General features: G+C 43.5%; 1 protein-coding gene across 9 annotated transcripts in view; it reads left to right on the top strand.

Moving 5' to 3' along the window:
- The window catches only part of RNF220 (ring finger protein 220), a 327,126-nt gene that overhangs the window by 143,060 nt on the left and 157,492 nt on the right, over nt 1-26,574 (top strand). Inside the window, exon 1 of one of the 9 annotated variants that reach the window (XM_082228858.1) lies at nt 3,664-3,776. The exons of the other annotated variants lie outside the window; for them this stretch is intronic. Coding sequence (XP_082084984.1) covers nt 3,686-3,776 — 91 coding nt within the window. The 5' untranslated portion in view covers nt 3,664-3,685. Of the gene's footprint in view, nt 1-3,663; nt 3,777-26,574 lie in introns of those variants that run through there. 9 annotated transcript variants of the gene reach the window in all.

The raw sequence follows: 26,574 nt of genomic DNA, 5'->3' as shown, positions 1-26,574 counted from the left end.
AACATGGCAAGATATGCTGCAATTGGAATTGAATCCTAACAATTCTAACTGATGTAATAAAGTGTCAAGTGACTGAATATCTGGCCTTGAAGTTAACTTGATGCATTAAACTTATGGTTTGGTCCTAGCAATCCTGTGGGCATATTTTTCCACCTAATCCTGCAGCAATCCATAAATTATGTATGAGGTTGTCCTGTGTTTGTGTGTTTAATAGAAGTTTTTCAAACTGTAAATTCTAACAGGTAGGTTTTCAGTATTTGATATTTCAGGCTGAGAAATTGGCGAGTACCCCACTTTGCACTTTTGGGATAGGGAAGGCATCACAGGGTCACTGTTGGAGAGGGATGAGGGACTCAAGGTGTTATGCACCAAGCTCCTTGAGACCTCTGGCACACTTAAGCGCATGCACTGTTCTTCTGACCGCTACCAGCCTGCAGACCCTTCAGAGGATGCAGCTCTCATAGTGGAGAAGACTGCCTGGATAGAAGTAGAGTCAAAGCAATACTTCACCATGCTACAACTCTCTGTGAACTAGTTGGTGAAAGGCAGTATCTCCCCACTTTTCTTTGGGGCAGCCTTCAAATACTTCCGTTGCCAAGGCCTTGTGGGTATCTGAATGGAGAGGCAGCTTGCATTCAGAAAGGATCATTTTGGGGGATTTGGGAACTATCTTCACCAGTGCGTCTGCATTAAGAGATGGATTTTGCAGCATTTGCTGCTTCCAGGTAAATTCCAGTTCCAGGGTTTCATAAAGTTCCCATTGAAACTGTAGCCAGCAGCAACTGAAATCATATTGCAGCACTTCATCTAGCAATGTTGCAGTTATCTTTCAGTATATGCTTTTCTCAGCATAGAACCCTTGCATGTTATAATCGTCTTTGCTATTAACAACGCCTTATTGGCATCCCAAAGTTACCTGTAGATCTGCAGACATGGCTACACTGCCTCCCCTCTGTCCTGCAATCAGAGTCTGTCTATCTCTACTATAATATCAGCATGTTTCTCCTTAGAGTTGGATGGAGTTTGAGAAGGTTTCAGGCAGGGGTCTCTACCTGCCTACCTGGAGTGAACCTTGGACCTTCTGCATGCAAAGCACCTTCTCTACCACTGAGCTATAGCCCTTTCCTAAGATTAACTAGATTGCACTGAGTAATTCATGTAAGCCTTTTAGAACAGTCTATTCATGTTTCCTGAATGCTCATTCTTCCTTTTCTTGCAATTGCAAACTCAGTTTTTTGCTACTTCAAAAATAACCCATGCATCAGGACATGTCAATATGGTGCAGTGTGTCAAATAAAGTGGGGAAAGAGCCTTAAAATTGGATAGTGATAGGGACAGATTTAATTTCTGAAGAAATCAATTAGCTGGAGAAAACAGGGTGGTGGGTGTGGTGAACAGGTATATAGTGCAGTGATGCAGATTCAGTTCCTCCTGCTCACCTGTCTATGTTGTAATTGAGTTGGGGTGGAAAGCTGGCCAGGATGAATGTCAGCATGACAGGTGCAAATTAGTTGTAGGAAGAGTTTATCTTTTTACGTTGTAGTCCTAGACATACTTACCAGTGACATGCAGTTTATTTTTTTCATAGGGGAACAGTTAAGGCCAGAGGCACCAGCATGCAAGGGGGGGGGGACAACTTCATGCATGTGATATTGTGAAGTCCTGACATTGTGCATTTGAGCATCGCGCCTCCCTAAGCCTATCAGAAACTTCTTGGGCTTTGCAAAGGAGATGCCAGAGCTCTGACAGGAAGCTAGAATCCTCCTGTCTCCTTCCGAAAGCCGATGGGCTTTGGCAAGATGGCAGGACAGATCTTGGACCCATCAGAGCCTTGCATCTCCCTCCCTAAGCTGGGCAGAAGCTTCCCAGGCTTTGGGAAGGAGGCACCAGGGGAACCTTTAGGGGACTAGCCTAGTTCCCTTAGTCCAATGACCGCACTGCACTGATATTTCTCTGTGAATTTCTCACTGAACTCAGTGGGACTTATGGTACTTCTGAATAGATATGCATAGGGTTGCTCAGTTAAAAGGTTTTATGCAAAAGCACTCAAAAGGAGAATATTAAATAGTGAAAGACCACAAAATAAGTTGCAGGCTGCATAACCCCCTTGTGCAAATATCAGCTGCAGCGTATGAAGAAAGCTGCCCTCTTAGATCTTTAACGGTCAGTGGTAATGGTGGGATGAGCTCCTGAAAAGACACAGGTGCAAGAACAATGATTGCACAAGTGATCTCCCAATCTGTTGACTTGGCTACACATTGACTGACGTTGAATCAATTGCTGAATAGTCCAGACCACCCTGGCCATGTAGCAAATCTTAAATTGTCCTAGAGACTTGTACCATGATAGTCACAACTTGCATAGTGAAAACTACTGGTATTTTTCTCAGGATATTTCAAGTTCCCCCAATTCTGGTCCTCAAGACTGAACAGAGTACTTTTAAAACATATATATTGCATATTTGACTGAACACAGTACTGTAGATGATGGCTAGCAGGGCTGCATACAAGTGCATTGACTAGTTTTTCTTTATCTTTAGATTCATTATATCCCTCTTTTTGGCCAAAGTCTTTGAAGTGGCTCACAATGAGACCATCATATAAACTACAGACAAGAAAATAAAATACTTATCTTAAAACATAGTTGTTAATACCACTAATGCAACCTTAAAAGTAGGAATTGAAAAACAATAACAAATAATTTTAATTCGGGGTTCACGAGTTAAACATCAGTCCTGTTTGACTCGGGGGGGGGGAGTGCATGCTGGAAAAGGTGAAGAGAGAAATTCCCTGAGCAAGTTTGGGGTGCCACACCTGAGAAGAACATAAATCTTATAGCTGTCTGCTGTACACCAGACAGCAAGGACACTTAAAACAGGGTTTTCCGAAATTATATTAAAACACGGGAAGGGACATGTGGAGGATATACTCCTCCAGATAGCCAAAACCCAAACTGTTTTATTATCTCAGTTCCCACCTTATTTTGGTCAACATTTCTCATGCTTATTTTATCATGCAGCAAACCCCTCTCTATTGCTACTATTTAGCCATTTATTTTCCTATTTTGTATTTGAGGTTTTTGGCCTGTGTTATCATTTTCTTGGAATTTAATTTTACGTGTCCAGTACTCTCAATTTATCAAGAGGGTTTTGAATGTTAATATTTCCTTCCAAAGTGTTCATGGTCCCTTCCAGCTTTGTGTCATCGGCAACTTTGATAAGTGTGCTCTACTCTTTTATCCAAGCCATTAATAAAAAGGTTGAATAGCAACATGCTTGAGATAATCTAATTACATTACTTTGGGCTGGAATGCATTCAGGATTAGCTCTTAGTCACTGGGTCACATTCTGTTCCCTCTGCTGGATCAAGCACTTCCTTCAAACTTTGGTTTAAGCTTGCTCCCCTGAAGCCAGAGATCTGAGTGTGATAGCATAGTCTTGCATTGGTGGAAGATGCAGGATGGCGGGTGAGCTTGTGGGGCAAGGTGCCTGGGGAGCTGTTCATCTAATTCCAGGAGGAGAAGTGTGTCAGCCTGAGCAAAATTGGCTGGCTGCTGGATTTATTCATTTTCCCTTGTCTCTGCCTTGTGGCAGGTGTTATGCTAAGAGCCTTCGCCGTACAGCCATCTCGCTAAAGCCCAGGGCGGCTTAGCACTTTAAATGGTTTTGCTGCCACTGCAGTGATCCATGCTTGTCAACAATTTGAGAGCCCTGGAGAGTGTCCACACAAACAAGATGGTAGAGGAGGAGGAAGCAGCCAGCAGCAAAGCTAAAGCAGGTACAAATGCATCCAGCCTAGACGTGAGGATGAGCTATTCAGCTTCTCTTATTGTATTTGAAATGTTACTTACCTATGTATGAACTGATTTATATTGGAATCCTAGAAATATCTCTCATCTCTGTGCAAAAGCATCTTTCATTTCTTCTTTTCCAATGGCTAAATGTTAAGCACAGAGCCAAGGTTAGGACACTTAAATGCCAACAAGCAAGTAAAATCAAGTTTGAACAATTTCTGCATTCAATGACCAGCATAGTAGGGGACAACATTTCCACTCACCCCAGTCTTTATTTACAAGACCAGGGCAAGAAATTGTATCCAGGAAGATGATATTTCCAATTGAAAATATTACCTAGCTACATGACCGGTATGGAATATAGCCAAGCACGCAGACTCCTAAACAAAACAGCCTGAGCTCGTGATGCCCAGGGTGTCTCATAAAGTTTCTGAAAAATCTAAGTCATTTACACACAGGTGTTTGATGTGGATTCCCAAGGTAGCTAGTTCACTGTATCCAGAAGGAAGTTAAATTTTGAAACAGTGATCAATACAATTAGATTGGTGTTTGGAGCACTGAAACCTGCTCCCAGAAACGGAATTGCTTCTATGGAAGTACTGTATTAAAGGCATGTTCAGCCAGGCTGAACCAAAAGTGGTTGGCCTCTGAAGCCAGCTTGTGGTGTTCAAACAGTGTTGTAGATCTTGTTATGTGTTAGCATCAGGTGCTTTATCATTAATATTTTTATTTATTTACTAAATATCTATACCACCCTTCATCTGAGGATCACAGGGTGGTTTACGATATAAACACACAATAATGCATACCACAATGACACAGTACCCTGCCCCCCAGTTTAAAATACCATAGATTGTTTAATTAGCCAAAGGTATGGGAGAAGAGGTGCATGAAAGGAGTCACAATGTGGGCTATACTTTTCTTTTTATGCTGAAAGCACACAGCTGTTTAAAGGTTTTGTAGCCAGCTCCAGTTGCCTGATATTGATGGGAGAATCATGAGACTTCAAAAACAGAGGGGGTTCTTTGGTTTTTTGTTTCCAAATCATTATCACATGAAAGACCTATGCTTAGTCAAAGACACTTTGAAGGAACTTTTATTTTATTGACATTTATATCTTAATACTCATGTTTTAAGGTGTGTGCCCTGCTCTCTTGAAAATGGTTAAATGAATGCATATTTCACTATGAAGACCATGCAGGGAGGAAAGAAAACAAAGCTACTGACCAAAAGTTCACCTGAGCAGCAAATTGGCCATAAATAATCATACTCTTGACTGATCCTAGCACATGGGTGACAGACAAATTAAGACCATGAGATTTTGAGGTGCATGTCAGTAAGCATTGGGTGTAACTCTTGGCTTGGTCAGTGTGTTCCCTCTTGGGTACAAATTGTTCTCACTGGACTAGAATCTGTGGAGCAAATGGCTAACAATCTATAAGCCACCTGGCCATGACATAGGTATCTAGGCCCTTTTCCATATTTTTATGTTTTGTTTTGCTAGTTCTGCTTGCCATCTCAGGTGGTGCTGGTGGTAAAACAATCTCCATGAGTCAAGGCAATGGTGCTGTGGTCTGCAGGATACCTAGCGTCATATTCCTCATATCTGGCAGGATTTGATATGGTTTCAGTTATCCAGCACAATGGAAAATTGTTAATCATATGACTCTTTCCCAAGGAGAGGGAGAAATGACTTTAACAGCATTGGTGGGTTAACGGCTTGGCCTCGCTGATATGGCAAGGAGTTCAGTTCATGTTTGGTTTTAATAACCATCCCTTATTGCTAGCAAAAAAGATTCAAAGCAAACAGGCAACAGGGCAGTCAGAAGCCCTGTTGCCTACAACTTTTTCTCCCAGCCCGCCCCATACATTTACCTAACGCTAATGAGATGTATTGATTGGAATGATGGGATTTGTAAAGGTCGTGGGGTGACAGTCCATAAAACCAGCTGTGCCGGATCTGCAGCATCAGGGCCGATGGGTCTGGGGGGACAGATTAAGCCTTTGCACTGCAAGAGCTGACATCAATTACCTTGCAGATGTGTGAGCAGTTATAATGTATCTTCCCATGAGGCAGTTAACTCCACAGAGGTTCCTTTCCCCTACTCAGTTCTCCAAAGCCTGTTGAGTTATCTCGTTTAATCTTAGTAAATCAGAAAGGGAGAGGGACGCAGAACTGCTTGTGCCGTACCCTCTTGGGAAGTGCTGGCCCACTTCCAATGCCTTTGTCATGTGCTGTGAATTCTGACTGAGTGATCAGCATAGATATGGTCCCGGAATCTAGGCTGCCAGTTACCGTTTTGCATGATAGACACATGGTGTTTCTTTAAGGTCCTGGCAAGAATGCAGAGTGAACTTCAACACACACATACACATTTCACACCTGTAACAATAGATGACTTCTCCTTACCATGTGGCAGGAGATGCTTTCCCCTTAATGTTTCACTCCAGAACACGTGGAATGGTAAAAACAGTGGGCTGTGAGAAACTCTGGAACACAGTAAGGGATTGGCTTGAAGATATTTTTGAAGACGGAACTTAAGGTAACTTAAATAACTGTCAATGCTTATCACTGCATTTGTTGTAAAACTGCCACTACCCATAAGCTCAGTTTGCATTAATCAGCACACTTTAGTCTGCATACCCTTAAGGAGGTGTTCCAAAATAAGGTATTTAAAATGCAGTTATCTATTTTTACTAGTCCTTAAGATATTCATGCCCTATGAAATTTCAGTCATTTGTGGTCAGCTTCTAATTTTCGCTTGTTTTTATTTTTGAAATGAATAAATTGCTGATTAGAGTCATGACATCTTCTCTCTAAGTGCATGTCTTTGCAGATCCCATTTTTAGATCTAGTACTCAGTCATCATCTAGGGAAAGATATCTCGTTTGAATTTGCTGTCTACTACTAATAAATATTTTTTCAAGGCCTATGAATGGGACTTACTTCCAACCCAGCCAAGTTATACTACATTTTGAAAGTAGAGCAAGTATCAACAATATCTGGCCTGCCAGTCAACATAAGCCTTATACTTTCATTCTTTTGGCCCACTAATTCCTGGTCTGGATTATTAGTTGTTCTTTTGATGCTATCATTCCAGACCTAGTTCAGGATTTGGTGGAAAGCCACATTCCTATTTATGTTGATTTGAATTTGGTGCATGAAGGCAGTGTGACCTAATCCCAGTTATTTCATTATTTAGCCCTTTGTTGACTTCCATCCAAGTACTAAAATCCAAGCACAGGTCTCTATAGGTACATAGACCAGCGTGTGCATCTATTCTAGTAATCACTCTGTTGGTGGGTAGAGATTGATACTTAGGAGGATTTCAGATCCTTACTGTTAGCAGCAGGTTTCTTATGCTGAAATGATGTGTGGTATGCACATGGTCCACAATGTACCACAATGGCAGGTCTGAGGCAGAGAGAGTTATTAGCCTGATCCTTGTGCTCCAATGCCATAGATGGTACTACTCCTCTTTAGTCCAGGAGGATCTTTGGTACAGTATAATTTTTTCTCTAAGTACAAGCACCTTGTTACTCAAGTTGCATTATGTAGTCTTATCTAATTCTCTTACTCAAATGAGCTAGTGGTAGGTAATGTAGTTCAAGCTACGTCACCTACCACTAGTTCATTTGATCTTTGTTTTCCTTCCTTGGAACCTGGCCATGCACTTTTGGGGAGCAAAGCTGCTTGCCTCTGAGGGCACTTTGTTGTTGGTTGGGAACTTAACATGCAATAATAAAAAATAATAAAAACTGAAGAGTGTATTTTATCTTAATGTGCACATTTCTGAATGTATTTTATCTTAAAATATATACATTTTACAGTATTGCAAAATTTGGAGAAGTATGATATCTGAAATATAGTTACATTCATCCTTCGTCAAAGAGGTGTAGACTGCAGTGGAATTCATAGAAATCAAATTCTTCAGCCATCACTACTTTGCCTCTGAACCTCAACAGACTTTCATACTGACATATTTTCCCCAGAGGGAGAAGTATATGGCCCTCTGTTCAAGGTGCAGTCAAAAGATACAGGCTACTGCATCTCACATTTAGTTTCAGCCTTGGATTGCCCTGCCTAGGCAATCCAAGGCTTGCCACATGATGCCACATCATGGGGTGGAGCTGCTTCCTGTGGCTACTGTAGTCCTACTAAAATCCTCTAACCACAATAAACCAATGAAAATACATTTGTGGGCACCAGAAGAATCCACCTGATTTTGAAATTTTCCCCAGAGTATGTTGCCATGGGGGAATTTAATATTAAATCCCAGCAAACACCCTCACCCTCTGTTCTTAACTCATCCATGAATGTAGCAGCATCTGTTCCTTCTTCCACCCTGCCTGTGTGTGTGTGTGTGTGTGTGTGTGAGAGAGAGAGAGAGAGAGAGAGAGAGAGAGAGAGCGCGCGCGCTCTTGTGGGCTTGCTTGCTCTTTCTCTCTCCTGCTTTTGCTCTCTGCGCTGGTAATGAGTGGTTTGCAGTGGGAACTAAATGAAGTTGATTGCCCACTGGTGTCTGCCATTAGTGGTAATTAGTTAAAACATCAGAGTATAAACAGTAAATTGGATCTAATAATTAATACTAGCACTCAAGCATATGAGATAGACTGGGAGAGAAGCAGCAGCTTGTAAAATCAGTCGGGGATGTTTTAATTAAAAAAGAAAGAATGTAAGTAACACTGTATTGGAAAAAAGGACAAAAGGCATTGGGGCTGCCTGCGCTCATTAGCAGCCTAAGATTCTGTCTGCTCCAGGGCGCAGAGGAGGGACTACTAGCCCCCAGAAAACTCCAGGTGTGGAGCAAAACAGGATCTTGGGTTTTCCATTGCATGCTGAAGGAGAAGGCGGAATAATTCCTCCGGCAAGTTAATTTCTGGACCAGCGTGACATTTATTGGGGTTTCCCCCATCTTGGGTTAGTAGAAAGGTTTTGCAAATGTAACTTTTTTTTTTTTTTTGAAGCTTGTAAAATTGCAATATTTTCGCATGCCCACCAGGGTTTCCTGTTTTCAAAATCATAAAATTCGCAACAGGTCCCAAGTTTATACTTTTTTAAAAACAAAATGTTTTTGATAAGGGCAAAATATTATTCTTTATTTTGCTGAAGACCAGAAGGTCTACATATGTAAAATGAGAGATGTAAAGGAATTAAAACAAAATAAAGAAAAGCAAATTACCTAAATAGGGCTGCAGTTTTACACACAGTTAAGCATGATGGGCAGAACAAACTGTAACAAGGCAACGTGTGGCATGAAGTACCATGTTCACCAGCCCATATTTACAGCCCTACTGGCCAGGGTAGAAGATAGGGTGGGTTTTTTGTTTTGATTTTGCTGCACTATCTTCCGTCTGGAACAGCAGATTGTGCACCTCTTCAGGAAACAGACTGGCCATGGATCCTGTGGATCTGTCTCTCGCCATACTTCCCCCCACTCCACCCCGTGATGCTCCGTTTTGTGTTCTTCTGCTGATCACCTCAGGCAGTAGCTTCCCAACTGCCTGTGATTACCACTGAGGCCTCCAAGTCAGCTGAGCTGAATGGTGAGCAAACACTGCCTAATCCAAGCCCCTTCTAGTGATGCTGAGCAAGGGTTTAGGATTGCACTGTTGAAGGTTTCTTATTTCAGTATGAATGAAGCAACCTTTACTGTTGGTTCTGAATCACAATCAACCATGCCAAAAAGGACAATGAAGTCAGAGTTCTTAATAAATCAGAATTTGTTTCATACTTGTTGCAGCTTCTTTCCACCTTTGAGCCTATAGTTTTGGAGAGCATGTGCAGTTGTCTGCAGTGCAGTCTATTCAGACAGAAGTAAATCCTACTGAATTCAGTGGGACTTTCTCCTTAGTAAGTGTGTACAGGATTTCAGACCTTTTTTTTTTTTTTACTGAAGTTGGCTTTGTGCACATGTGCGGTTATTATCTTGAGGACAAAGCATACGAGGCTGACCACTCCTGAAATAACAATCAGTTATGGCCATTGGTGCCATGAAGATTCACAGATTGGATAGACTGTTTCCTTGTTTCCCATCTCAGCTATCTTGATCCAGAGCTTAATCTGCTAGTGGCCTGCACTGTTGATATAGAGTGACATGGAATCAGGCAAATATTTTCAGTCCACATAACTGGCTTCCTACAGTGAATGCAAGAGTGTCGCGAAAGAAATAGTACCTGCTTTTTCTGATGATGCATTGATGTTTGTGTGCTGCTGAATATGCTACAAACTTCATTCTAACATTCTTCCATTCGTGTAAGTCATAGAGCCATAGAATTGTGCAGTTGGAAGGGACTACAAGGGTCATCTTTTGATCCCATAATGCAGGGATCTTTTGCCCAACGTGGGGCTTGAACCCATGACCTGACATTAAGAGTCTCATGCTCTTCCGACTGAGCTATCTCTTTGGCTCTACCATGTTCACCTATTGTAGGTCCAGTCTGTATTCCAAAGCTACATTTCCAGAGAGAAGAAAGAAAGATCTAACTCGGAGGCCCACATTTTTTAACACATTGATGGTGGCTGATATGATTATAACAAGGGACCTTATGCTTCATCCTCCTTTCCTCCCCCATTTCCTTCCTGTCTGAAAATTCATCGACTATCCCAGGTCCAGTGCCTTAGGCTGTCACCAGAGAGAGAGACATAATAAATAATAGTAGGAGTGAGGTGGTGCCACATTATGTCTTCATAATGTACCGAGTGTCTGTGCTAAAAGCATTAGTAAGAAGGTGAGATATCCCTCCACTGGGTAGTGAATAAAAGCTCTCTCTCTCTCTCTCTCTCTCTCTCTCTCTCTCTCTGTGTGTGTGTGTGTTTGTTCATTACAGCCCTGCTCTTCCTCAAATTAGCTGGAACTGGCATATTCCTAAGAAATGGCCTTTCCCCCCTCCTGCTCAACACACAGAGGTTTTATGCATTTCCAGGAACTGTGGTACCAAACCTGAAATTGTTGTGGGGCTAGACCTGAGTTGTATTGTGCTGATTTTTTTTGGATTTTGATTTTCACACAAACGTTCCACGGTTGAGTGAGGAGGAACTAAAATGTTTATGACAAAACCTCTACTTCCCACTTTTTAAATGTGTCTGTTCATGCCCATTCATAGATACTGCTTTTTCAATCTGTTTCTGCTTTAAAGGTAAAGGTAAAGGACCCCTGACAGTTAAGTCCATTCGCGAACAACTCTGGGGTTGCAGTGCTCATCTCGCTTTACTGGATGAGGGAGCTGACGTTTGTCCGCAGACAGTTTTTCTGGGTCATGTGGCCAGCATGACTAAGCCGCTTCTGGCAAAACCAGAGGAGCACACAGAAACGCCATTTACCTTCCCGCCGGAGCGGTACCTATTTATCTACTTGCACTTTGACGTGCTTTCGAACTGCTAGGTTGGCAGGAGCAGGGACCGAGCAACGGGAGCTCACCCCGTCGTGGGGATTCGAACTGCCAACCTTCTGATCGGCAAGCCCTAGGCTCAGTGGTTTAGACCATAGCGCCACCCGCATCCCTTTGTTGCTGCTTTAGGTCAGTGCAAAAGGGGACACATCTCTGTTGTACCTGAGTTTACCATATAGTACTGAGCTGTCTTTCATTGCCTGCTAGCACTGTGAAGATCCCTGGTCCAAATGTAGTTTGTATTCAGTGCCAGATCTTCAAATTTTGCCATAGAAGGCAAAAGTCTGCTCTGGCACCCACCTCTCCCTTATTGTGAACAATGGGCTGTAAACCTGCAACCCCAAATTAAACAGAGGGAGGAAGCCACAGATCCTGAGAAATCCCTACAGACAGCCTTTTACAATGTTTAATTCTTTGATGCACCTTAACGTCTTTTACAGTAATGATTTTCTCCAACCCGAAACCAAGCTAAGCAAGTTTGCACCTAATACTTAGGTGGAAGACTTCTAGGGAAGCCATACCCAAGCTTCCTTGAAGGAAGGCTGGATAAAGTTTAGCAAATAAATAATTAGTACTTTGTCACTTGGCTCAGTATTGCCTGAACAGACTGGCAGTAGATCTGCATGGTTCTCTCCCAACTCTACGTGGAGATATGGGAGACTGAACCTGGCACTGTCTACTTGCAAAATAGATGCTCTCCCACTGAGCTATGGCCCCTTCCCCCTTGTGAATCTTGTATTGATTTTGAGGGGAAATCCCAACAACACAGATGAAGTATTTTACTCAGGATGGCAGCAGAGGAGGAAAGGGAAAACTTTCCCTCTCCACATTTGGATCACATTAAGAATCAGCGATTGATCAGCTAATGTGGGTGATTTTAGTAGGAAAATGGCACAGGACTACCACTCACCCAGAGCACTGTAATCCTGAACTACTCTTTCTGCTGCTGCTATCTCCCACTAGTTCCGGCCCAATGCTCATTCCTTCACTAACTTTTCCCCTCCTCACCTTCCCATGAGCATAGAACAAACACTGCATTGTTTCAGGCAGTGGCAGGTATGAGAAAGGTAGGGGCTGGGTACTGTTTGCTGCCACCCCTAACCTGCCACCCAGGGCAGATGCCTCCACCCCTCAATTTGTGCCTGGTTATGACTCTAGGACAGAAAGTGGGTGGGGGTGCACATCAAATGTATAATCCCCATCTAGTTCCTGCCCCAACTAGGGGCAGGAGTATTAGTCTGGTTATAAAATAATAGAATCATAGAGCTGGAAGGGACCACAAAGGTCGTCTAGTCCCTTTAATGCAGGAATCTCTTGCCCAATGTGGGGCTCCAACCCATGACCCTGAAATTAAGAGTCTCATGCTCTACTGACTCAGCTATCCCAGATATGCTACTTTCCCCCCCTTTTCAGTAACCCTCCCACTACAAACATTTTCACACCCTTTTACAAAGGGGTGGAAAGAATTGCAAAATGCATCCCTTGCTTCAATTCAGAAGTTTCCCTAGGCAGCGGCTCTCACTTAAGTGTATGCTTTGAGGGCGCTTAATATTACACACTATGCATCCTAAATCATTTCAAAGAGATGTCTTTGAGCCTGGAACCCTTGCCCCTGCTCTTTGAGGTTTGAGGCACTGGGAAGGGAACACACCCAAATCAGGAGGGCCAGACCAGGAGGGCTGCACATGCATGGTTGTTAATCATCTTCTGAATGCACTAACGATGCTAATGCTGTAAGTGACAGTGGCCCATCTTTAGGGCCATGATTTAGGGGCTCTGAGCGGAAGCCCAGCTCTAGGGAGTAAATGCATGAATTCTCCACTGATACTAAACCTCCTAATAAATCTTGCACACACCAAAAAGCCCTAAGCACTAAATCCCAGAATCCGGTAATTGAAACCCTCCAAGCTCATGGGGATGAAAAGGTAAATTGCCCACGTGTGTTTTTATTATAGTTTACCTGATTATCTCCCAGGGAGACAAAGGAAAGCAGGGTCTTCAAATTAACACACCACATTTCACACTGTGGAAACAGTATCTGTAACATGAGCATATGGCTGAAGGACTGAGTTCTATGCAGCAGGGCCTTGGGATAACTGCAATTTCACCTGATAAATATCCAAACCCGATGTGACACTGTTGCCTCTGTATTGCATCTCTTTGCTGTTCTCCATTGCCCTCTGCTGCCTGCTCTGTGGGAGAGCAAGAGGCATTAGGGATGGCTTATAATATGGTTCACAATGGTGGTTGTGCATTTCATTCATAGAAAGAAACAAGCAAGTGCTGTGCTACAATGCTATCAACACAATGCTGTGGATATTAAACATGATAAAGTTCAGCTTGCTATAGAAATGGTTGAGTTTATCTTCTTAATCACAAAAAAGCTAGATGTGAGACGCAACATAGTGCTGTTGGGTTCTCTGCTGGCACAATGAGACTTTGCCTTCCTCTCTACCCCCCTAAAGCCCCTTGACCCAGAAGGTTGGGGGGACCCTCTGGAACAATTTTTGGAGTGCCCAGGAGGCTGGATGCCATGCTAGATCGTATTATCCCACTTTATACATTGTAAACTAGGATTTAGGAGAATCACTTGTCCAGAGCCATTTAACTAAGTTTGTGTCTGAGCAGGAATTTTATTTCAGTTCTCGTATTTCTGTAAACCTCACTGTTGAGATGGGTTAGTAGCAAGTGATGATAAAATCTATTACTGTGTCTGTGTGTTTGGGATTTATTAGTGGCAGTTTCTTGAAGGATGCCCTACTTTAGATAAAGAATAAAAAAGGTACAATGCCGCCCCCAATCTCCTAAGAAAGAAAAGTGCAAGCCAAGGATTTATTGGTCCATTTCTTCTTACATTGGTCACCAACATAGCACTAGATCCCAAACCTACTAGGAAGTCTTCCATGAGATAACTCAGAGATGGAGCACTCAGAGTCAATGACAAGATGGGATGCTCTGCTGGGACATATTGACCAAGACATGGACAACGCCAGTGCAGTGCCTTGTTATTGTGGTGCTCTCTGGTTTTTCCTCAGGTCTTTTCAATGTTTCAAATTCTATCTTTCTGAGTGCTACAGTTCAGGGTAATCCTTATAGCTCTACACTGTTCAATGAGATCATTGTTCTTGGATCTCAGTTGTCTCAGGTTCAAAATCTGTAGCATATATCTTTGTATTGGGACGTTCTGGTATCCAGAGTGAAAGGAGCATGGTCCATGAGAACGTCATCTTCACTTTCTGTAATAGGCTCTGTGACCTGATGTTTTTTGGGGATGAGACAAAAAGAAAAGCTTCATTCATTTTAAGACACTAGCAGGTAATGTCCTATGGCTCCTACAGACCACAGGGTGCTATGAAGTTGGCATTTTGTCATGAGCTCCCAGCATGCAGTCTAATGTATTCTTCTGCCATTTAACTAACCCAGGTTCAACTTACCCAGAACTCTAATGGAAGCCAGTGTGAGGGCTCCAGCTAACAACAGTAGGGCTCCCTCCCCCTGCACCTCCCCAAAATCTTCTCTAGAGGATCAGGAGAACCCACCCCCTGCAGAACAGCATGTGGGGAGAGAGGGGGGGTCATTCCATCTGGCAAGAGGAAATGCTTGTGCTGACAGAATGATCAGAAGAGTGTGATGTTGACTTCCTCCCACTGTGTTGAGGTGTAACCCCGGGAAGTGTCGAAACAGACTTAAATGCATCACACAATATGTTGTGAGCTAATGGCAAAATGCTAATTTTGTAGCACTCTGTGGGGCTACAGTATCCCATTTCCTCTAGCACCCCTCTCATTGGATCTGTTGCCTCATGTTTGTCTTCTTCAAGCCCATTAAGTTCATTTCCTTGAAGGTTCTCGCCCTTCTCACATGGAAATATTCATGCATACAGCTGTACTTGTAATAGCTTCCTTCCTAGAAATACAGAGCCATGGCAGGGGGGAGTGGAGGAACTCAGTATGCATCATATAGGCGGATGGGGCTAGTTGGTGCAGCCCCTGTGCGCCCCCCATACTTGCTCACCATGTAAGAATGATTCAGTGTTTGCTTGCCAATTCCCTTCCCCTCCTTTTCTTCTATTCAGTTCCATATTCTAGATTTTTGTTGGCTTCTATTTTATAAAATCAATAAGCTGTAGCTATATCTAAAACTGGAAGGCAACTTCTATATGGAAAGAGATTTCCAGGTAGGTTGACTTTACCTGCCGAGTAGTCTGCGGAGTTACTAACCATTTCCTTTCTTACTGGCTGTCCTGCCAACTGTACAGAATGAACTTTCATGGTAAGAACAAATTCCTTTGTGTTCCGCCTTTTATATTAAACCTTGTTTTTCAGGAAATCTCTGCTGTCATTACAGATCAAGCAGAATGCTCATGACTATCAGTGCTCAACCAGGTTGTGAGCTGCAGCTCAAAAGATGCAAATAACCCTGGGAGTGTTGGCAATGAAATGTCAAATTAAATGAACTGCTGATAAAGACAAAAATATACAAGCAAAGAAAAATTTGCTTACAACGCTTTTGAATGAACTGCTCCCTTTTTCAAAAGATCTTGAAAATTATTATGGCTAGTTACAAAGAACAAACAAAGGAAGCTTAAGAGAGAAATATTTACCCACACGCAATTGATCTTCGAAGGGCCGTGCCACAAGTGTGGCAAATGCCAACAGCATAACTGAGTTCTAAATAAGATTGATGTAAGATGAGGATATCATTTTCTAACAATTAAGATATCTGGGCCATACTTCCTTTTAAAATGGGTGTCCTTAAATATTTGCCTAAAAAAGACTGGAAATAATCAGCCTTTATAAAATCTTTATCTAATTCCTGTCCAGAGTGGGTTACTGGAGTTGCTGTTCTTATGCAGTAAGGGTGGTTTAATCCTTGTTGGTATGTTTGCTTTGTGGATGCTTGTTTTGAAAGAGATGCTAAACATTAGAGTTCTCCACCATGCCCTCATTTTCTACTTTGGGCCCTTGAATCCCTAAGCAGCTTCATAAAACGCACTCTGAAACTTGAATAGAGCTGGGGGCACATTCCTGGAAAAGTGCTGGAATCTTGCTGAATTTGAGGGGATGTGCATATTAAAACACTCCAGCTTGAGCCTTATGGAGAGGCATCCGCCCATCATTTCTCAGGTCACCGCTTGGCTAATGGTCTATTAATTTGTTCAGTCATCCCATGTGAGTCAAACTCAATTTCTGGTCTGTGATTCTTCCCTGTCAGCAATGTGATTGATTGGACGTATGACTGTCAGCGGCTGCTCCAAATCCGACCCCCACCCCGCATCGTCCACCACTGCTCACCAAAATGTCTTCCCACCGCTTTGGCAGGCACATAGATACACATACACCTACACACACAAATCTCTCCTAAAGAGCAGTCTGTCTACTGCTGTATACCCAAGGATTTGTCTCTAGCAATGAAAAATGACAGAAATATTTAAGGACAAATAAGGTTTACAAACCCAATTGAAAATTATTACAGGGAGGCCCGGGCTGCAGATGGGCCCAAGCTGATGTGCAGAGGCAATCAAATCGAATTTCCTTATCGCGTTGTTATTTTAGGGCGTTATCTGGTGCCGTAATGCAGTTATAAATTCAATTTTGCTGCCGAGCATTTATTGTTTACCATTGCCTGTTTGCTGGAAAAAATGTAAACACTTCACGGCTGTAAAATTAATTTCTGGCCTGAGAACTAAGGTAGGGGGTCGGGGATGGAAAGATGGAAAGAAAATAAGAAATCAAAACGGAATGCAAGGATAGAGCATGGGTTGTGTGCTGGCATTCCTGTATTTCTCTCCCCCCCCCGCCGCCCCCCAAACCTAAACCTAAGTGATTTTCAGTTCCTGCCTTTTGCCCACTTGCACCTGCTTCATTTTGCAGAATGAGAAGTGAAGTTAGGAGCCAACCATTTTAATTATCAGATGTGTATATGAATGCTGTGGATATATGTGCATATTGTGTACATACTATGATTCTCATAGTCATCAAGTCTGTCCTGCAGCAAGCTGGTCTGGAGCTGGGCAGGGTGGGCTTAAATCTGAGAGGTTTGGGTACAGAGCTGGATCTAACACTGCCATGCACTCACTGAGTGGCCTTGGTCAGTGCACTGTCTCTCCACTTCAATTTCCCATCTGTGGAATGATCTCCCAGCAAATGATCATGAGCTGGGATAGAAGATGTAACAAATCCTGTAACACACTTTGCAAACATGATATGCCATGTAAAGCAGTCATAGAATGGGAGTAGACTGATTCTTCCTGGCCAGTTCTCCAGTGCCCTCTTTCAGGAGAGGCTGATACTGGCATAGCAGGGAACATCCCTTGGGATCACCACCCATAGTCTCTTTATAGCGACCCCTGTTGGAAAATGTGGGACATGTCACATGCTTCTCCAATCCTGAATCAAGTGCACCTACTCCTTAGTATGAAGCTGGGCCATAACCTCCTTTTCCCTTCTCAGTTCCAGTGTCCCGTTCTTTCCCCTACCCCCATTCAGGCTGAGCAAAGCCAGGAAATGCAGGTTGCTGCCAAAGAAAAGTTGAAGGTCTCCCATTAATTCAAGACTAAAAATGACAAATTCATCTTCTACGACAATTAAATGAAGTCAGTAATTGATGCTAATTGATATTCAGCTGGGAGGGCTCTTACTGCTTCACTGCACTCTGTCGTTTCGCATGCCTGCTCCCCCTTCTCCTCCGCAGTGGCGTTCCACCACCACCCCAGGCATCTGTGCTGCTTGCTAGGAACCCGGCCCAGTGGCTACTCTTTGCTCTTCCACATGTTCGACATTCTCACCCAGGAAAGTCATGTAGGCTTCATAGGACTGCGGTTTCGGCTTTCTCCGTGGATACCTCCCCCCATCAAGGCAGGTAAACTCCAGGCCTAATAGAGTTGGCAACAAAGGGTTTATAGCCCACAGCTGTGTAAGTTCCCACTTAATTTTTATAAGCCCAGCATAAGAGCCAGCAGGGGGTAAAGCACACTTGGATTTTCTCTCCTTAAAATATTATGGTGTTAGCACTTTTCTGCAAGACCCGAAAGGAATGACAAAAGGGGGGGGGGGAGACCTGGATGTGTATGTGTTTGGATTTTTTTTTTTTTTACGAGATTCCTTTAATCTGAAGCCAATATGTCAAAATCAAATTAAGCCTTGGAAAGGGAATGGGCTCCGTGTGCCAAGTGAGCAAGCTGGATAGTAAATGTGCAATTGTTTCTGGGACTGTTATTAAGGCGACATGACTGTTGCCCATTAAGGAAACATGACATCACTTCCTCAGGAAATAGCACAGAGTTGGAGAGAGAGGCATTCACAGCCGGTTGTGCCAATCAAGTTTGTGATGAGCAGGAAACAAAAATAAGAGCATAGGTCTCACAATAAGGGGCATGGGTCAAAAGTCAGATGGACCCTAGTGGTTCATTCAGCTTGGCTGACATTCCTTTGCAGCCACAACAAGAAACTACATTTCAGCTTCTAAAATATGTACCCTCTTTTATCTCTCCTAATCAGTGGATTGTGTAGTGGATTGGTCAACAATTTACATTATGAGATACTATAATAGGTTTGTACATTATAAAGTTATTATAGAAATTGGTAGCACTTTCCTGTGAGTTTTCAAATCATCTGTAGCACTATCTTGCAGAAGGGTGATCTGTCCCTATCCATTTAGTTGTGGGTTAATTCAAATGTGTAGGATGGTAATTTAGAAGGCAAAAACCCACCCTGAAAGTTTCCATGAGAAGTGACTTTGTCAGTGGTCTCTTCCAAGATCTTTATTGCAAGGAAGAATTTCAAGTAGTAATGGAGCTTCAATGATGCAATTTCTGAGTCTTCTTTTAATGTCACAAATAAAAACACCACACAGCTTTCTTTTCAGGTCATTTGGGGTGTCCGCTACTTTTTGTGGGAGGCTTTGGAATATGGACAGAAATGGCCCATGAGTTACTTACTTGCTAGCTTGCTATGCCTTTGTGTGGCTTGGTGCAAATCAAACCCACCCCACTGCCTTTGGGATTCAAAACAGTTTGCATGATGCCATATGCTCTTAAATTTACCATGTGGTACCACTGAGGCCTTTTAATATTTTCATTATAGACCAGGCAAGTATCTCTGGCAAATTTCACAGACCAGAAGAAATTGAGATCTGGTCTCTCTCTCCAAGAGAGGAGGGAGACAATGCTCCTGAAGGTAGGAGTCTATCAATTAATGAAGATGATCATCCAAATGTCATAGACCAAATGGAGCAAACAGCACGCGGACCTAGTGGTGGGAGGAAAAAATCCTTAAATAAGAGACACGGGGGAATGATTAATGGACTTCAATGTCTGTACACTAATGCGCAAAGCATGGGAAATAAACAAGATGAGCTTGAGCTCTTGGTACAGCAAACTAAATATGACATAATAGGCATCACTGAAACCTGGTGGGATAAGTCCCACGATTGGAATGTAATAATGGGGGGATACAATCTATTTCAGAGAAACAGACCAGACAAGAAAGGAGGAGGAGTGGCGTTATATGTCAGGGATGTGTATACCTGTGAAGAGATCCAAGATTTAGAACCTCAAAGCCAAAGTGAGAGCATTTGGGTCAAAATTAAGGGAGAGAAGAATAACAGAGACCTCATTGTGGGAGTTTACTATAGATCCCCAAGCCAAACGGAGGACATAGATGATGCCTTCCTGGAACAGATGGCCAAGCATGCAAAAGGAAGGGAGATAGTAGTAATGGGGGACTTCAATTACCCGGATATTTGTTGGACGTCAAACTCAGCCAAGAGCATAAGGTCAAACAGATTCCTCACTGGCCTTGCAGACAACTTCATTGTCCAGAAAGTGGGAGAAGCAACAAGAGGAACAGCCATTTTAGATCTGGTCCTAACCAATGTTGATGACCTGGTTAGTGGGGTAGATGTGGAAGGATCATTAGGCGCGAGTGATCATGCTCTTCTGAAGTTTACTATACAGCGGAAAGGAGCAGCCAAGCATACTAGGACTCAATTTCTTGACTTTAAGAAAGCCGACTTCATAAAACTTAGGGAAGTGCTGGGTGAGATCCCATGGACAGCAATACTTAATGGAAAGGGAGTTCATGATGGCTGGGAGTTTGTTAAGAGGGAGATAGTAAAAGCACAACGACAGGCAATACCAATGAGACGGAAACATGGAAGGTGCCTAAAGAAGCCAGGGTGGCTATCTAAAGAACTTTTAACTGAATTAAGATTAAAAAAGGATGTGTACAAAAAATGGAAAAGGGGGGAAACCACCAAAGAGGAATTCAAACAAATAGCCAGCACGTGTAGACACAAAGTCAGAAAAGCTAAAGCACAGAATGAACTCAGGCTTGCTAGAGAGGTTAAAAGCAACAAAAAAGGCTTTTATGGGTATGTTCGTAGCAAAAGGAAGAACAAAGAAACTGTGGGGTCACTCAGAGGAGAAGATGGTGAAATGCAAACAGGGGACACAGAAAGGGCTGAACTACTCAATGCCTTCTTTGCCTCAGTCTTCTCCGATAAAGAAAACAATGCCCGACCTGAAGAATTTGGAGCAAATGATTCAGCAAAGGAAACACAGCCCAGAATAACTAAGGAGATAGTACAAGAATATTTGGCTAGTTTAGATGTATTCAAGTCTCCAGGGCCAGATGAACTGCATCCAAGAGTATTAAAAGAACTGGCAGATGTGATCTCAGAACCACTGGCAGTCATCTTTGAGAATTCCTGGAGAACAGGCGAAGTCCCGGCAGACTGGAGGAGGGCAAATGTTGTCCCTATTTTCAAAAAGGGGAAAAGAGAGGACCCAAATAATTACCGCCCAGTCAGTCTGACATCAATACCAGGGAAGATTCTGGAGCAGATCATTAAGCAAACAGTCTGTGAGCACCTAGAAAGGAATGCTGTGATCACCAATAGTCAGCATGGATTTCTGAAAAATAAGTCATGTCAGACTAACCTGATCTCGTTTTTTGACAGAATTACAAGCCTGGTAGATGAAGGGAACGCAGTGGATGTAGCCTACCTTGATTTCAGCAAGGCATTTGACAAGGTGCCCCATGATATTCTTGTAAAGAAGCTGGTAAAATGCGGTCTTGACTATGCTACCACTCAGTGGATTTGTAACTGGCTGACTGACCGAACCCAAAGGGTGCTCATCAATGGTTCCTCTTCATCCTGGAGAAGAGTGACTAGTGGGGTGCCACAGGGTTCTGTCTTGGGCCCGGTCTTATTCAACATCTTTATCAACGACTTGGATGATGGACTCAAGGGCATCCTGATCAAATTTGCAGATGACACCAAACTGGGAGGGGTGGCTAACACCCCAGAGGACAGGATCACACTTCAAAACGACCTTGACAGATTAGAGAATTGGGCAAAAACAAACAAGATGAATTTTAACAGGGAGAAATGTAAAGTATTGCACTTGGGCAAAAAAAATGAGAGGCACAAATACAAGATGGGTGACACCTGGCTTGAGAGCAGTACATGTGAAAAGGATCTAGGAGTCTTGGTTGACCACAAACTTGACATGAGCCAACAGTGTGACGCGGCAGCTAAAAAAGCCAATGCAATTCTGGGCTGCATCAATAGGAGTATAGCATCTAGATCAAGGGAAGTAATAGTGCCACTGTATTCTGCTCTGGTCAGACCACACCTGGAGTACTGTGTCCAGTTCTGGGCACCACAATTCAAGAGGGACACTGACAAACTGGAACGTGTCCAGAGGAGGGCAACCAAAATGGTCAAAGGCCTGGAAACGATGCCTTATGAGGAACGGCTAAGGGAGCTGGGCATGTTTAGCCTGCAGAAGAGGAGGTTAAGGGGTGATATGATAGCCATGTTCAAATATATAAAAGGATGTCACATAGAGGAGGGAGAAAGGTTGTTTTCTGCTGCTCCAGAGAAGCGGACACGGAGCAATGGATCCAAACTACAAGAAAGAAGATTCCACCTAAACATTAGGAAGAACTTCCTGACAGTAAGAGCTGTTCGACAGTGGAATTTGCTGCCAAGGAGTGTGGTGGAGTCTCCTACTTTGGAGGTCTTTAAGCAGAGGCTTGACAACCATATGTCAGGAGTGCTCTGATGGTGTTTCCTGCTTGGCAGGGGGTTGGACTCGATGGCCCTTGTGGTCTCTTCCAACTCTATGATTCTATGATTCTATGATTCTAGTTTGAATGTATGTTGTTTATATAACAACTACAAGAGTATGGTGCTACAGGAACTGCAATCTCCTTTTTGCACCAGAAACCCAGGCCATTTGAACACCTTCTGTTGGCTGGCAATCCACCATGCAACGTGAACACACATAAGTTGCAAGAGGGCTGCATGTAAGAGAGAACATGATGGCCAAGGCAATGTGGATGAAGCAGGCAATTCCCAGACGCCCCATGCTCTCTGGTTTCCAGGAACAAAGAGGGAAATAAATAAAGTGATCCAGACAATTTTGTATTAAACATACGTGACATGAAGGCTTCTCTCCTTACTAAGTTCTATTAAACCTGACAAATTATGACATACAGACATGTAATGCAAACTGATCCATTATACATTTAAATATGCTGCACAGAAGCAGTGGGGAAGCAGTGTCTGTGTGGGTGGGAGGGGGAATAGGAAGACAAGTGTATTACATGGATAATGTATTTGACATATTAATAAAACAAGCAGCATTGCTCCGGCCAGGCAATGGTCGAATGCCGATAGGCGATGATGGATCACAGATTGATGGAATCCAGATGTTTAGAATCATAGTCTTGGGGCCTTTCTCATATTGACTAAAAGTAAAAAATGCAGCGCTGTCAGCACATTAAGTCTCCCTGCCGCTCTTGGAGGCTGCTGAAGTGATTATTTATTTCTGAAAGCCAGCACTACCCAACCCCCAGTCTGCTTCCTCTTAGCTGGGCCACCTGGCTGCAAGGTGTGGGGAAAACCTGGACCTTGTCCCTTACCTCCCAGTGAGGTCAAACTCCAGGATGTTCTCTGCCAAATCAAAAGCATGAACCAGCCTATGGAAATGAAACATTTTAGGTTTCCTGTTCTTTCTTCACAATGACCTGTTTGCTTAACGCTCCTTTCAAACTTTTTTCTCAGAATATTTTCATGTAACCCAAATTAGCCCTGATTTGATTTGAAAGGGTGAGTTTTCACCTGAGACAAATGTACCTGCCTTGGGGACAGTGGCAGAGGAAGGGTGCGAGGGGGTCGCCCCGGGTGCCATCTCTGAGGGACGTGACAAGAAGGCACCGCACGGGGGGTGGGTTGCTCCGCTGCCTCCAGGTCTGGTGGCGTGAGCCGCTACCATCACACCTTGCAGCCGTGTGCAGAGGATCCTTCCGTCGCCACTGCAGCCACAAGCAGAGGATCCCGCCACCGTCCATATGGCACTCAAGCGACGCCGTCAGCAAACTGCCCAGTGGCACATGTGCAGTGCCGCTATGTACACCACATGCGTGTGCGCCATACATAGCGGTGCTATGCATGTGCCATACATATGGTGCGTATGCCGCCAGGTGGTTTGCCCCGACAAAGCCTTCCTTCGCCCCTGCTTGGGGAATGAACCTTTTGTCATCCCCCCTTTTAGGACAGATTGTGATTTTAATTTACGTAAACTGCCCTAAGTGGGGCATAAGCCTTAGAAAATTGTGCTGGAAATTGTATAAACAAAGCAAACTTTCAAAGTGAATGGCACACAGGAGCAAAAGGACTTCCTCTTTCAAGGAGAAGGTGGCTATGCAGAGTGTTGAGTAGCTGCTCTTCTGATAATCATGAAGCCACTCTTGAGTTTTTAAGATTAAAAACAACAACAACCAAAGGATATTAGATTGGCTTTTTGGGGGGCCCCCAGTAATATGACAGATAAACACTGAAATGGATAAACATGCCAGACACTTGCGAAAGGAGCTCCAAGTGTCTGCTCGGAGCATAGCAAGAAGGCCAGAAATTCATACTGGAGTTGGAACAGGTACATATGTTAACAGAGATGTGACAGTGGTGTCAAAAAAAATGGCACCCATGCCTTGAAATAGATGCTATCTAGTCACAGGCTATTTTGTGTGCACTCACTGACTCCATGACACACACATGCCACAATGGTGAGCAGGCTTTAAAGCAGGAGTGGAGAATGGGATCCAACCAATGGGTCAGATTCTTAAAGCCTTCACCCACAACAGAGCAAGTTTGATAGGACCACCCACCTGTCAGTCACCTCGAATCATAATGATGTCAGGCGACACCTGTTGAACTTCAGTGGAGGTAGCTGCAACAAGCAATTGGCTGATCAGTGGTTTGAGGATTTCCCTTTGAAGAAGAGAAAATGTTACATTTTAAAATGGAGTGTTTCCCACTCTGCAGAGGAAATAGTTTCAATCCAAACTGCTACCCCCTAGCCCTCTTGGCTGCATTAGGCAATTTCCATCAGTGCTTCCTGTAAGCCCCAGTCAGCTGATTGGTCCTGAGAGGGAGTCCACCTTGCAAAGGGCCCTTTGGTAGCTCCCTATAAGCTCCCATTTCTTCCTTTGAAGCCATGTCTGTACCTGCCCCACACCTGGCATCCGATATGATGTCAGCTGCAGGGCAGGCAGGTGTGATTGGTGGGAAACATCCTCACAGTCCAAATTGGGACCTGTGCCATGCCTAATTAGGCCTGTGGGCCAGTGGTTCTCCACTCCTCGTTTAATGAATCAGGGCAAGGGCTCATTCTATAAAAATCTGAGTAATTCATCCACACTTGCTTATCACTTCATTACCATTTTGGCTAGAACTTGACACTGAGCCAGTTTGGCAAGTGCAGCCTTTGCCAACTTGGTACCTTCTAGGTTATTTTGACTACAACTCTTATTAGCTCCAGCCAGCACAGCTGGGATTTGTAGCCTAAACTCTCTGGAGGGCACCAGGTTGGTAATAGGCTCGTGTTTCAGTTACCTGGCTCTCAGACTCCTACAACTCATGATACTTTGCTCTGAACCCCAGTGCTCAGAAAATGATGTGAAATGCTCAGCTTCTGAATCTCAAAATGCTTCAGTCATGGTTACAGACAAAAAGCTGGGAAATGTGACTGTTAAAAGCTCATAAAGCAGAAAGCAAATAAAAAGGCCTTGGATTTATTAGCTTTTAAAATCTTGTGATTTTAAAACCACTATTTTTGATTGGGTATAATCTATTGACTTTTGATGGTACAGCAGTCCCATCGTCAGGTTTTATCTATTGGTGCAGTTCATTTGCATGCTTGCGATTTCACCCTGGCATCTGGCTGACCACTATCAGAGGCAGAGTAACCTTGCTTGGTACCCTTGCCTGTGAATTCTTATGTCCTGATTTTTGCTTTTGCTCTAATTAATTCAATTTCTTTTTCACTTCCCCCCACTCAAAAGAAAAACTCAGGGTTGCATTAGATTCAAATACTGTCCTAAAAAAGGCAGGCTTCCAAATCAGTGTTTAAGAACATAGTGCTACATGCTACCCTCAATCTCTGCCAAGCAGTAGCAAGATTCCTGGGGGCTCCAGTTGCTTACGCAGGGTAGCGTTTCCATTGGGAAATTGAGCAAAGCAGACACTGGTGTTTTTAAGGGGGGAAATGTGGTTTTTTTTTACACATGTTTACATACAGAGCCTTCAATGGAGGGGGTGCAGAACATTATGCCCCAAGAGTATCTCTCATTGCTCCTATCATAGCTTCAGGGAGCTTGGGTTCAAAGTCATGACCCTGGTCTCTTGGCGCAGCCTCCTCCAGCCAGCGCCACTTGGAGTGCTCCTTACTTCCTCCTTCTTGTTCCCAGTACATCATACCAAAAAACCTCTGCGTTGCATCACACCCATGGTGCCCTTGCAACCTCCCCCTCAGTTACCTGTAGGGTCTTTTGTTTTGTAGGTGGCTTAGTGGCAAGGCCACAATCTCCCTCTGCCCCTCTGCCTGGCAGAAAAACAAGCTTAGCCTGTCAGCTCTGTTTAATTCCAGGACCCAATAATCTAGAGGGGGAAAGCCGGCACCCAGGGATCTCGGGAATCCCTGTTCCCCCACTAAACCATAACAATAAGAAGATTCTGCTAGGTGATGCCAATGGCCCATCAAGTCCTGCATTCTGTTCTCACAGTAGCCAAACAGATGCTTGTATGAAGCTTGCAATCCAGACATGAGTACAACAACCCTCTGCCCACCCACCATTCCCAGCTACTGGTATTGAAAAGCATAATGCTTCCAACCATGGAAGCAGAAAGTAGCCAGTATGGCTAGTAGCCATCAATAGCCTTATGCTCCACAAATTTGTCTTAATCCTCTTTTGAAGCCATCCAAGTTGGATGCCATTATCCCTCTAGAACAGATTCCATAGCTTAACTATGCAGTATATGAAGAAATGCTTTCTTTCATCCATCCTGCATCTTCCAACCTTCCAATATCTCTGCATTCTA

This window comes from Podarcis vaucheri, assembly GCF_965113315.1.
Source record: "Podarcis vaucheri genome assembly, chromosome: 6".
NCBI classification, from domain to species: domain Eukaryota; kingdom Metazoa; phylum Chordata; class Lepidosauria; order Squamata; family Lacertidae; genus Podarcis; species Podarcis vaucheri.
The sequence above is the reverse complement of the archived record's forward strand: the minus strand, read 5'-3'. Positions and strand labels throughout refer to the sequence as shown.